The sequence below is a fragment of the Thunnus thynnus genome, chromosome 23, assembly GCF_963924715.1.
Source record: "Thunnus thynnus chromosome 23, fThuThy2.1, whole genome shotgun sequence".
NCBI lineage: Eukaryota > Metazoa > Chordata > Actinopteri > Scombriformes > Scombridae > Thunnus > Thunnus thynnus.
Genome location: NC_089539.1, coordinates 7638400 through 7651831, shown reverse-complemented (window position 1 = coordinate 7651831; position 13432 = coordinate 7638400). Strand labels below are relative to the sequence as shown.

Sequence of the window (13432 nt, the reverse complement as noted above, 5' to 3'; positions counted from 1 at the left end):
CAAGTGAAAAAAAATAAAAACTACGTCATAGATCAGAGAAATGTCGACCGCTCGAGGCTAGTAAACACCTGCCTCTCGTTAGCTAAACTAATTAACAAAAATGGAAAACGGAACATCAAACTACGACAAGAAAACAACAAGACTTCGCCTACATTAACTAGGAAATACATACTTTAACCTCAAGAACTCACAAAATGGAGTAAGTAGAACATTAGCTGGATTTTTCCCATTGAAGAAAATAAGTCACAATGTTACTAATTGTTTTACAGTTAGCCTTTTTGTTTAGAAAAAGTATAGACATAGAAATACATTTAGCTAACATGCACACAGTAGCCTAAATGTTTCAATGCATAATCATTTATATTGTGACGATGTAATATTATTTTTCTTTCAATTATTTTCCTTTTTGTACATTTTCTCTTCTCTTTAATCAGTCAGGACTTTCTCTTCACACTCGATTGGACCGTTTTTTCTTCACTACCCCTTTTGTCAGGTTTACAGTGAAAATAGTTGAAACACCTAGAAGCCATATATCACACCTACACATGAAAAATTAATGTTAAAAAATAGGCCTATATTAAATATTAAATCCGAAAATAGCCTACATTTAAGTTAAGGTTACTGTTAATGAAGAAGTTGCTTTCTGCAATCATGCATTTGTCTCTTATCATTAATATAAAGGTGATATAAGGCAGTCTCATTCATATGAGTCAGTACAACTATTCTGAACTGGAGATGGGAAACGCTGCTGCTTTCATTTATTTTAAGACATATTTAATCACCTTAAAATACCAAACGGACTACATGCGCCGATCGTCACCGTCAGTACAGTAGCCTATATGATTTCAGCAAATAATACATTTGCATCCACCTGTTTCGTTAACAACGTAGTTGCTGCATTCCAGCATCAACTAGAAGAAAGAAATTCACAAAGCGGACACTAGATGTCACTCAGATATCAACAGATATCTGTAGTAGTTTAGTTCCAACCTGCAGAAGGGTCGAGATGATGGGGTCTCAAAATAAGGTGTCAGCGGACAGACCTGTTGGCCATGAGATAGAAAAAAAGTTTTAGGGCATTATACAGTTTAGTCCTTCATGTCAGGATTCCGTCTCTAAAATCAGCTGGACGAGACATTTTACACCAGACAATGTGTCCAAAGTCCCATCTGTTGAGGGACGTGAGGAAAGGGCCTTCACTGTTTTTCCCTGTTTTGTGTAATTGTAACAGAATCGCTGTTCAAAACGGGGCATTTTCAAGGACTAGCTGGAGGGCATCATATAGGCTATGACATGCAAACCATTGTCAGATACTCAGGGACCGTTCTCATATGTGGATTGGTCATAGAGCAGCACAATCCGACCTGCCTGCTGCCTTACTGAGAATCAATATTTATTCACGACGTAGACATAGCACGTAGCCCATCACTGCATGCAGAGACTCCTGTATAGACTTTGTTTGAAAACGTACAACAAGAAGGGCAAATGCTACAAAATCATTATATCTCAGAATGAAAATGTCTGATAGTTTTCGGTTTCGCTGGGCGCTCCCTCCCACTTTGAGCACTTCTCTCTTCAACAGGCGCGCACTGCGCTTTTACGCACGACTCCAGTGACACTGTGGAGGAGTGCAGAGCGACTTGCAGACCGTCAAAGTATGAGCGTTTTGCTGCCACTGCTGCAAGAAGATGATCCTGCTGTCTGGTCTGATTATTATTCTCTTGGGAAAACCAGGTCAGTGCCTGGAGGAGGATGGAGATTTTATTTTTGATGGAGATGTCCGCCACTTCGCCGTGTCCACCAACACCGTTTACGTCGCCACTGGCGAGAAGCTGTACCAGCTGAACCACGACCTGACTCTGGTCCAGAGTCTGACCCAGAGAGGAATCTTGAAGGGAGATAAAGGGGCGGGTGATCAGCACTTTTACCGGGTTTCCGAGAGGGATGAGTGGAACGCAACTTTTAGTGTCAACGTATTATTGCCGTTTGATAACAATGGCACTCTGATCACCTGCGGTGTGACCGACAACGGATGCGGCTACTGCGAGCTGCTGGACCTGTCAGACATCTCTAAGGTGCTGTACAGTGAACACGTCCTTGTGGGACCCGTGAAGCGCAGCAGCGCGTCCGTCACATTCCTAGTGGATGTGGAGAGATCAAGTCATGAGACTTATATTCTGTCCGCCTTACAGCAAGACAAATCCACAACGACCAGCTGCACCCTTAGTTCAGAGGCAGTGTCTCTTTATAATACCAATAACGAGCAGACAGGAGGCATATTTTCCTATACTTCCGACTCCTCTACCCCTCTGTTCAGAACTAAAAGTGTCGCGGAGTTTGTGGACGGATTTCAGATCAGTTCAATCATCTATCTTTTCTCCAACGTGCCTCAAGACGCAGAAGGCAGCAAAGTTCGTCTCATTTGGCTCGAAGGTAAAACGAACAAGGTCCAGACGATGAGGTCACTGCGGGGTGCGTCTCTCCATATCTCTGATAGTGGAGATAAAGACAGCAGACTTCTGGCCTCCTCGGTGGTCCCGGGCGGGCTACCGGTACTCTGGAGCGGCGTGTTCAGTGTGGACGGAGGACAAACCAACACCGAGCTGGTCATGTTTGACATCAGTCCGGATCTCACCCTGAGAACCGATCAGGATCCAGACTTCTGCAACGCTGTTAATTGTGACAACAGAAACGTTAAGGTTGGTCGCTGTATTGCAAAAAAGTTTCACCTGCTTGCATTGAACCTCTAAGACGTACGTTAAGCATTAGAGGACAGACATTACCACATGTAAATTAACATAAATTAATAATCATGGAGACAAACAGTAATTTCAAGGTGCAGCCATATCAGCCGCTGAAAGCTTATTCGAGGAACTAAACCTTGCTGATTGAGGCTTAACCTATTACACAATCAAAGTCCGAAAACAATCGACAGTTGGAGTAATTTGATGCTTTAATTGTTTTGATGTTTGTTGTTTCCAGCCTGAAAGCTCAACAGATCAGACATCCACAAATACCTGTTGGATTCATAACTGATACCAGTGTTTGTGTTTCTCAGCCAAAGACCCTGAAGCCAAAGAAGGTGCTCCTCAGACAGAACTACATGACCTCTGTGCTGGCAGTGAGACACAAGAGCTGGATGGTTTTCTTCGTTGGGACGGGAGATGGGCAGCTCATTAAGGTGTGTATTAACAGTGATATGCAGTCTATCCATTATTGAAAAACTTTTACTATTGAGAGAAATGACTAATGATCAACAATTCAACAACACAGATGATGATCCTATTTTGTTCTACATACTGGTGTCAGAATAGGGGGGACAACGAGACTTTTTGTCCTCACTTTTTTGTCTCCCAAAACTCAAATTTTTCACGTGACCCTAATGCTCTTCCGTATAATCAGAACACAGAGGACCGCGGCTGCCAGTTCAGACAAGTTTAAATAATTTGATCACCAAATGCAACATCAGCAAGCAGCACACGAACAGTTTGGTATTTTCCTGACCTTGAAATTTGCTTTGTGGTGCCAAGTGCTGCATAAACGGCGAACTGCCGGGAGGAGACGCGCAAAGAAGCAGCGCAAAGCGATTTGTTGATGTTTTTATGGAAACTGGGTCTCAGACATCAGAACCACGTCTGTTTCTGGAGCAAAGTCACTCCGCTGCCACTTTGGTGATTTTATCAACAAGTGAAAACTAAATACTTGCTGTTAATGTGCTACAATAACGGATTAATGCTTGAAATATAAATAATACTTTTCAAATAAAACACCCAGAAAACAGAAAATACCGTTTAATGTGTTTAAAGCATCGGCATTGATCTATAAATGAATGAGGGTTCTTCTTCTTCTTACAGCATCTGCTGTCCACAGCTGCTTTATACTGCATGAAAAGCTTCCCCTTCAGTTCATTAAGTCCCTGCAGCAACTGAAGGCAGCAGGACTGATATGTTGTTTAATCCGCATGAACACCATTCTTCAAAAAGATATTCCCTCATTTTGATGTTTGTGGCGGAGAGCGCTGTTTAACATGTCAGTCCTGAATCTCCCATAGGTGTTCAGTCGGTCGCACCGCTTATGTCCGCAGCCGCTGAGAAGTGCCGCGCCAGAGCGCAGTGCCGTTACGCACGGCCTGAACTGTGTTTACCTTCATTAAATCGGCCGAAAACGACACAAGGCTTCTGAGGAATAATCATACACACCTCTACACACACCAAAATAACTCGATATTCTGCGTCTTTAGACGTCGGGTTAGCAGGGCTCATCATAGCCTCTTTTACATCTTTCTTTTTAGCAAAAGTGGCGTCTCATGTTTTATTCTTGAAACACTCTATTGTATGACATTAATTACTAAATGATGTGACCATTACGAAGTGAGATACATTAGAGTTATGGCTGAAATAGCGTCGATCAGATCATAACTAAACTCATTCCGGCGCCGCTGGTTCTACGTATTAACTTGTAAAAATCTTAAATAAAGTAACTTTAAGTCACAGTGAGGAGAAAAGGTGATGTTTTCACCAGCTAACGACTCTTGTTACATTATGCACGTGATGTAAGATGCTGAAATGCTTCTGGTACATAATGTAATTTTGACCTCAAGCCAATCACTACTTTATAAGTGCAGGAGACGTTTCCAGTTTGATTTTTTAGTTTGAAAGTCAAACTCAAATCTTCAAATATAATTGCATCACTCCTTTCTTTATTTTCTCTGTAACTTCGACATCACATCATCGATCTGTCTTCTTTCCATCACCTTGATGAAATCATTAATATTCTGCAGAGCTTCTTTATACACGCTCACTCGCATGATTAAAGAGTTGAACATAAATGTGGAAAAGCGCCCAGTTTACTTTCACAAGTGTTAATAAAATCTACATTTTTTATGAAATTACATATATAATTGAGCAGGATATGGTAGGAAAAAAATTGCAAAAAACAATTCTAGAGGATCAGTCCATGTAGCTTTTTGTTGTTAAAGATCATGAACCAGATGGAAAACTGTTGTCTGTTCAGTGAAATAAAAGACTTACTGTGTCTACTAGTTAACCTTTTAAAATGAGCAATATTTGCATGTTCATTGACTCTTCAATGAGGGAGAAGGCGGAGATGTAATTTTAAGAAAGGAATTCAACACAAACTGAACCTTGTGTGTAAAAACCATATCAGACACATATTGTAATTCAAAGCAACGTATTTTTACATATAACATATATATTTTTTTAATTTATTTATTTAACTTTATTTTATCAGACAAGACATTAAGAACAGTTTCTTATTTACAATGACAGCATGTATATGTCTCTATATGTCTCAAGGGAGTCTTTAAATATTTGTTTTATCATCCAGTTTGAAGTTTACACATTCCAATTAAAGTAGGGTGTTCAGCCACATTTTGTTGAAGCAATTGCTGATGGAATACACTCAGCATACAAATGGACAGTAGAGAAGTGAAATATGATATAGTAGTGGTGTGAGACAAAGCTTTTATGTTTAGTTTCCAAATGTGAAAGCGTGTCACCTTTACTTGTCACCATATACAGCCTGGCCTGAACTGCTTTCCTCATGATGAAGAAAATTGAAATTTATATCGCTGTTCAGGCCTGCAGGGGATGTGTGTTTGATTATCAAAATAAAGATTGTAGATTTAGAGTATGACTTAAATGCTGCTGGTCATAGTTAGTGGTTTGACCTCTACGAGTTGCCAAACATAGACGTACCAAGAAATGCAACACTACACATATAGAGTCACCACAGGGCTTTAGGTGATGCAGGAAATGTTGCAAAGGGGAATTCTTGTACCTGTTAGATGTACATTCTATTTGTAGCTCAGTCTCTCAGAAACATAACCAAAGCTACATTCTTGTTGTCAGCTTGCTGTGGACAACAACTATCACACCACCTGTCCCAGGGTGCTCTACAGGTCCAATGATGACCGCAAAGTGTTTCCCAAAATACATCTGGATAAAGTGGATCATAAACATGTTTATATGGCATTTCAAAACCAGGTAGGTTTATTGTACATGTGTACTGTGGTGTAATGTCTTATGTTAAGTCATATTGTCACAATGTTGCTGAATGTTTGTGTTTTGTTGTAGATGAAGCGTGTACCTGTGTCAAAGTGCAGCACATACAAAACTCTGCAGGAATGTTGGTCTGCACAGGATCCACACTGTGTCTGGTGTGGCTCTAACAGGTCAGACACACATCTGCAGATGACATCTTCAAACAGTTATGAACTCTGTAATAATATAATTTTCTCTTCCTAGTTGCACATTTGAAGATGAATGCCCAGATTCAGACTGGTTATCCATTCCTGATGATTACCAGCAGAAAATGGTTTCCTACAATGTTGTAAAGGACGGCACTGAGCAGGTACAGATCATGTTCAAGCTTTTATTTATAATAAGTTCTTATTGTCATTTGTTTCTCTTTTAAACAATCACATCCTGACCTTTCTCAGATCACACTAAACATCCAGACACACGTGACTGTGGGTCAGAACGCTACGTCTAATTTCGCCTGTCAGATCTCTGCGAGTTCCAATGAGTTTTGTAGCAGGGGAGGCCCTCCCCCACAGTTCCCACAATGCACCTGCATCCTCTCAAATAGTGCGCTTCCTGCTGAAGGTCAGTGACTTTTAAGTATAATATGAACAGAATAATATATATAATATAATATGTCCATTTAATTGTGTGGCTTGCACCTTTACTACAAAGAGCACTGGGCTTTACTGCCTTAACTAAATTGATATTTGATTCTAGCTTCTTTTAATAAGAATATCTAGTGTAAATTTAAAAAAAAAAACTGATGAAGTGGATAATATTAAAAAAAATCTCCTACTGTAATATATACATTATATTATAGTGATATAAAAACTGTGATAGTTTCTTTTTAATAGTTATTGAGAGAGAGTATTTAACTTGATAAAATCTATGTTTTGGCTAATCCAGAATGAAAAACCTGACAACCATAAATTCAATAAATTAATTCAATGGTGCAAAAAAAGCAGCCCCACTCATTGATTTGCATCATAACCCAAAAAAGCACAAGACAGCTATAGATATTAAATTTAGAGCTGACTTGAAGAGACGAAAAATCTCTGCTAGTTCACAAATTTGTGTTGTTTCACAATATGGTTTTATGCATATAAACACATGAATTGCTGAAAACTACGACTATTTTTTTGTTGTAATGTTTTGAAATAACAGGCCTGGCTGTCACAGTAAAGATTAGACTTGGGACGAATCAGTGGTCGGAACAACTGAAGCTAATGAAGTGTTCTGACATCAGAGGACCACCTACCTCTGTCTTGTAAGTTCACAAACATTTTCAAGAAATCAAAGACACTTAATGTGGACAAATAATACCTAATAATATAACTAACAGAAGATAGAGCTGAAAAAACTTATACTAATATGTGTTTGTACATGCACACAACACATAATCATAATCATTAGACAAAAGCCATTTTTCCTGGTTGTGTTTCATCATCAGGAAGAGTATATTACTATCTCATGGTCTTGTGTTGTATCAAGTCATCATGGTTCATACTAGAGTGTTACATTGGTGTTGATCTCAATGGAGGTGGTAACATTTGTTTTCTCTATTCAGGTGTCAGCAGTGTATTGATGTCGGATGTGTCTGGAGCCAAAATGGCTGTTCCTGGGCAACTGCAGGAGTAAAGAATGTAAGAATACATGTATTCATCCTCTATACAAAGGCTTTTCCAGACATTATATATGTTCTACATGTATGCTACATTTCCATGTGCTGTAAATTTGAAGATTGTGAGTGATACTGATTAGATACCACTTCCTTAATATGCAGATATTTGTTTTTATTACCAGACAGAGAGATTGGCAGATGCCACGTCATTTTACTTAATCCACTGTCCGCAATGTTTGAGTACATATTCATTTTTCATCCACTGAATATATTGTTCAACAGACTGTCAGCTCGACATCTGCCAGCAGCAAAGGCTCAACAAGCAGTTAGTAATTCATGTTAGCTTCCTGTATACTGGAAACAAACAGTAAATATTACCAATAAGTTGATTAACTTTTTCTGTATAGATATATTTACTTAGCCTAACATAGCCTTTGGCCTAGCATAGAACAAAGGGGTAACAGGATGGCAACTTCACTTTGAGAATAGTCTGAGTTGCTGCATGGACCTCGCTGGGCCCAGCTGTTGTTAATCAGTAATTAGCAGAGCTAACTGCTCATTTATCCAAAATGTCTCATTTTAGCTACTTCTACATGTGTTAATCATACAACATGTAAATAAGACAGCATAGGAGTTTGACAAAGGTAGAAGAGCCGTTTCCCCTGTTTCAAGTGTTTGCATCAAACTAACGTAAGCTGAAACATATTCTGAATCTACATACTACAGTCAGAGATCCAACTGATATCTCATCTCTTGGTACGACAGCAAATTAAATTAAATTCCCCAAAATGTTCTTAATTCAACATTTGGGAAACAAATTGTTACATTTCTAAAGTTCAAATAGTACCTTAACAGTGAATGTTAAACCTACTGAATTTCTTCCTCTTACTTCCTTCTGCAGTACAGTGTTTGCCAAATGGTGGAGTCAGGAATGAACCCTTCTGTGAGTCTGAACTCTCTGAACATCACCCTCATTAATATTTTCCTAAGGTTAAAGACATGACAAGGAGATAACACATTACAAACATTGTGCTTGTTTTACCATCAGAAGCCAGAGATCTCCTCCATCACTCCCAGCGTTGTGTCTTTCTACGGCAGAGACCGCGCAGTGTTGTCAGGTCATAACCTCAGTGACGTGACCAGAGTGAGAATCCAGGCAGACGTGGACTGCACTCCACGAGAGTGAGTCAGTTTAGTGGCTGTTTACGTTAACAAAATAATCCCATAACAGTAATTAAAAGGGAAATGCCACTCATTAAGAATTCATAATTCTGAAAAGACAATTCATTGAAGTAATGAAGCCAGAAACTGGACTTGAGATATGAACGAAAATGAACAATGAAAAAATGTACATAGATACATAGCAAATAACAGGTCATGCTGAAATTCGCTATTGTGCTTTTCATAAAAATAGTGTAATGAATACAAGTGCTAGGTAAAAGTCTGTATTTTCAATGTACAAACCCTACTAAAAATCATGTCCCCTGATAGAGACCTGATACTTAATGATAAATAATGTTGTATTTGCACCTTTACTACAAAGAGCACTGGACTTTACTGCCTTAACTGAATTGAAATTTGATTCTAGCTTCTTTTAATAAGAATATCTAGTGTAAATTAAAAAAAAAACAACTGATGAAATGTTTTCTTTTTTAAAGGGGACATGTTATGCTTTTTGTGGTTTTCTTTTATTTAAATATTGTTTATATACTATATATGATGTCAGATATATATATTAAACATGGTCAGACTGCTCCTCTGCTTAGTTCTTATGTTGGTTTCTAGACCAGTTCCCTCTTAAAAAATGAGTCAAGATTTCAGTGAGACGAACTGGTTTCTCTCTCTCTCTCTCTCTCTCAGATCTCCTGTATTGAACAACAGAGGTGTAAATCTGACGTTCCACATTCCCAGTACTGATAAAAAAGGTGCAGTCAAAGTATGTGTTGTCCTCCCAGATGGTAGTTGCCATGCCAATGCTGAAATCACCTACCGTTCCTTACCTTCCTGCACCGCCGTTACACCAAGCAGCAGCTGGATCAGGTATGAATGGATTTGTTTGTATTTTTATTATTATATGTAAAGATGAGTTCCAAACAACAACACTGTGATATGTGATCTCATCTAGATCGACCAACAAACTAAAACTACAAGCAGTAGCTACAAACTTACAAGTACTTGTGCAACTGAAGTATGTGTCAGAATGAAAATTCCTTTGCTGCTCTGTGTTGCTTAGTGGAAAGAGGAAGATCACACTCATGGGTTCCTACCTGGAATTTGTGGAAGGGGTCGTACATAGCCACGCCCTGCAGGAAGTCATTCTTCCCAGAAACAGCAACTCTCAGGTGGGTCTTTACACACACACACACAAATGCACAGTGAGTTATCATTAACCCATGTCAGTCATCTTGTATTGTTATGTAATGTCCCATTATGTTACATTACATTGAGTCGTCATGTTAAATCATGCCATGTCGTCATTTATATTTTTGTTGAATACAAATAGTATCAGAAACAGGGTTTGATTTCATGAAAGTCTTATAATGTCATATAATGTGAAGTCACATTACATTGCTGTAGTTTACAATATACCGTGTCACCATGACTTTAATTTATTGCAGAATCTAACTTATGACACACCTGCAGCTGAAAATACTCAGGAGGTTTTTACCAGCAACGTATTTATGAAAGTTGCCAATGAAACTGTTACCTGCTCCACAAGCATCACCTACTATCCAGACCCCGAGTTTACTAGCTTCACATCCACAAGGACTGGGAACAATGAGCACATGATCAACATAGAGGTACAACATATTTCCAGCACACATGCACAAACATATGACATCACTTCATAAAAGGCTAGCATTTGCCTCTGTTGTGCTTTCAGAAAACGGCAGACAAACTGAAGATGACTACGGCAGAGTTGTCAGTATGGGGCGTCCGGGAAGGAAAGCATTACTTCTGCAACATGAAAACCAAAGAAAACCATAACGAGATTGACGTTTTTATCTGTGAAATTCAAAGCACATCCAACACCAAGTTTCAACACTTGTTGGTAAGTCTTTCAAACAAACTGCAACAAGCTAAACATTACAATAAAGAATACAACACAGACTTTAGTGTGATTATAATTACTGAGGGTGGTTGGTCAAGGTAGCAGGAAATTAACGTATATCACAGCAAAGTCCTTATAAGTATATTGATTTCAATATAATGGCTTTCAGATTGTGATGTTTCCTTTAAAGTATTAATCATACATAGAGGAAACATTTTTTGACCCACTGCTCTGATGAGACTTCCTGCTGTAAAATTCATTTTTTAAATGCAGTGCCATCACTGTTTTCCAGATAAAGTATGGAGACAAGACAGTAAGACTAGGACCTCCGTCTTCTTCACATCAGGTGCTTCTGACACTGTGTCTCCTGCTGATACCCTGTATTATTGTTGGTAAGTACACTACAGAGGGTTGACTGAAAGGGTTGAATGATTTTGGTCCAGTCAGTGACATTAATCTCTGATAGATATGATGACGTCTGTTTGATAGCATTTATTGCTTCATTGCTATCATGAAATTTGGTACAGATATTCATACGCCCATCAGGATGAATAGTAATAACTTTGATGATCCATTATTATCTTTTCCTCTAGCGCCATCATCAGGTCACAGTAAAAAAAAAAAAATCAATCCTAAATCACTCTGCCTTCAAAAACCCAGTAAGGTCAAACAGACCTTCTTCATTTCATCACTGTTTTATGAATGAAATTCTATTTGTCTTTCTGCTTGGTTTGATTCAGCTTGTGTTTGTCTTTCAGTGTTGGTGATTATCTGCTGGTGGAAAAAGAAGCTTAGTGCTGAGATGAACAAACTCTGATCATCCAACATTTTGCAACTCCAACATCAAGATGAACATATAATACGCCGTGTTTATTCTTAGTCTTCATTGATACTCATTTCTCCACCACACTCTTTAGTCTCAAAATGTGTATATAGAGGGAAGCAACATTAACTATGCAGTAAGTGTGGTATAGTATTGGGCTTTTACAGTATCCTGCAACCACTTTCTATGTTTTAATATTTAACTCAGGTATAGTTTCTATCTCAGAGGCCACTTGAAGAATTAAAATGTATTTGTTTTATTATGTTCAGAGACTTTTGTGTACATTTTGCCTTTATTGAGTAGAGCATATCAGAGAGCTTTCTGGCAATCATATGATCAACGTCTGAAGCAATGTTAATAATATTTTTGCTTGGAGTCTCCTTCCTGGAGTCTCTGCTGTTTGCTTGGTAACCTCCTGGTAGTTGCTGCAATTGGTCAATAAATAGTCCAGCAAATAATAAAACCACAACTTATCTATTGTGCATCATCAACAAGTTTGTGTAGCTGTCATACTGGAGGTGACAAACCTCTGTGGTGTCCTGTTCTGCTATTGCTACCCTCAGTGAGATTTACACTCACCTGTAGAAGATGTTGAGTTGAGTCCAACCGCTTCATCCAGCAGCAGACCAATCGTGCCGAAAACACTGGTGCAGAACTTCTGCCCCAGTTGAGCCATAAACATTGATGTGAGACACGTTAGACATGACTTTCTGCAAAACAAATTATAGATCTGTTAATTACAGACTCCATTCTCCAACATCGGCAAATATGATTTAGGCCTATAAAACATTATGGAAGCGACTCAAGTTCGCTTTGCAATTAAATTGGAAAAAAGTTTATGAACACACGAATTTGGAATAATAATAATGAAAAATATAGAAATTTCCACAAAAAAACACTAAACCTAAGAAGAATTTTAAAAAAAAAAAAAAACTGACGACAGAAACATACGTGAAATAACAAGTGAAAAAAAATAAAAACTACGTCATAGATCAGAGAAATGTCGACCGCTCGAGGCTAGTAAACACCTGCCTCTCGTTAGCTAAACTAATTAACAAAAATGGAAAACGGAACATCAAACTACGACAAGAAAACAACAAGACTTCGCCTACATTAACTAGGAAATACATACTTTAACCTCAAGAACTCACAAAATGGAGTAAGTAGAACATTAGCTGGATTTTTCCCATTGAAGAAAATAAGTCACAATGTTACTAATTGTTTTACAGTTAGCCTTTTTGTTTAGAAAAAGTATAGACATAGAAATACATTTAGCTAACATGCACACAGTAGCCTAAATGTTTCAATGCATAATCATTTATATTGTGACGATGTAATATTATTTTTCTTTCAATTATTTTCCTTTTTGTACATTTTCTCTTCTCTATAATCAGTCAGGACTTTCTCTTCACACTCGGTTGGACCGTTTTTTCTTCACTACTCCTTTTGTCAGGTTTACAGTGAAAATAGTTGAATCACCTAGAAGCCATATATCACACCTACACATGAAAAATTAATGTTAAAAAAAATAGGCCTATATTAAATATTAAATCCAAAAATAGCTTACATTTAAGTTAAGGTTAATGTTAATGAAGAAGTTGCTTTCTGCAATCATGGATTTGTCTCTTATCATTAATATAAAGGTGATATAAGGCAGTCTCATTCATATGAGTCAGTACAACTATTCTGAACTGGAGATGGGAAACGCTGCTGCTTTCATTTATTTCAAGACATATTTAATCACCTTATAATACCAAGTTATCTGTTAAAATACCAAACGGACTCCATGCTCCGATCGTCACCGTCAGTACAGTAGCCTATATGATTTCAGCAAATAATACATTTGCATCCACCTGTTTCGTTAACAACGTATTTGCTGCATTCCAGCATCA

At 38.1% G+C, this 13432-nt stretch overlaps 1 protein-coding gene across 3 annotated transcripts; it reads left to right on the top strand.

The window, feature by feature from the left end:
- Nucleotides 1-1649: 1649 nt before the first annotated feature.
- Nucleotides 1650-11812, top strand: LOC137175620 (plexin-C1-like). 3 transcript variants are annotated; one of them, XM_067581407.1, is made up of 16 exons: nucleotides 1653-2699; nucleotides 3059-3181; nucleotides 5871-6005; nucleotides 6096-6193; nucleotides 6267-6372; nucleotides 6461-6626; nucleotides 7209-7311; nucleotides 7612-7687; nucleotides 8567-8608; nucleotides 8714-8847; nucleotides 9526-9705; nucleotides 9899-10007; nucleotides 10284-10466; nucleotides 10550-10717; nucleotides 11010-11109; nucleotides 11476-11812. In XM_067581407.1, the coding sequence occupies exons 1-16, from the start codon at nucleotides 1689-1691 to the stop codon at nucleotides 11532-11534; spliced, it is 2793 nt and encodes a 930-aa protein (XP_067437508.1). In that variant the 5' UTR covers nucleotides 1653-1688; the 3' UTR covers nucleotides 11535-11812. The 3 variants fall into 3 exon arrangements, with proteins under 3 accessions (XP_067437510.1, XP_067437509.1, XP_067437508.1); XM_067581409.1 differs by lacking the exon at nucleotides 10284-10466 and having other exon boundaries at nucleotides 1650-2699; XM_067581408.1 differs by lacking the exon at nucleotides 5871-6005 and having other exon boundaries at nucleotides 1651-2699.
- The last annotated feature ends 1620 nt before the right edge of the window (nucleotides 11813-13432 follow it).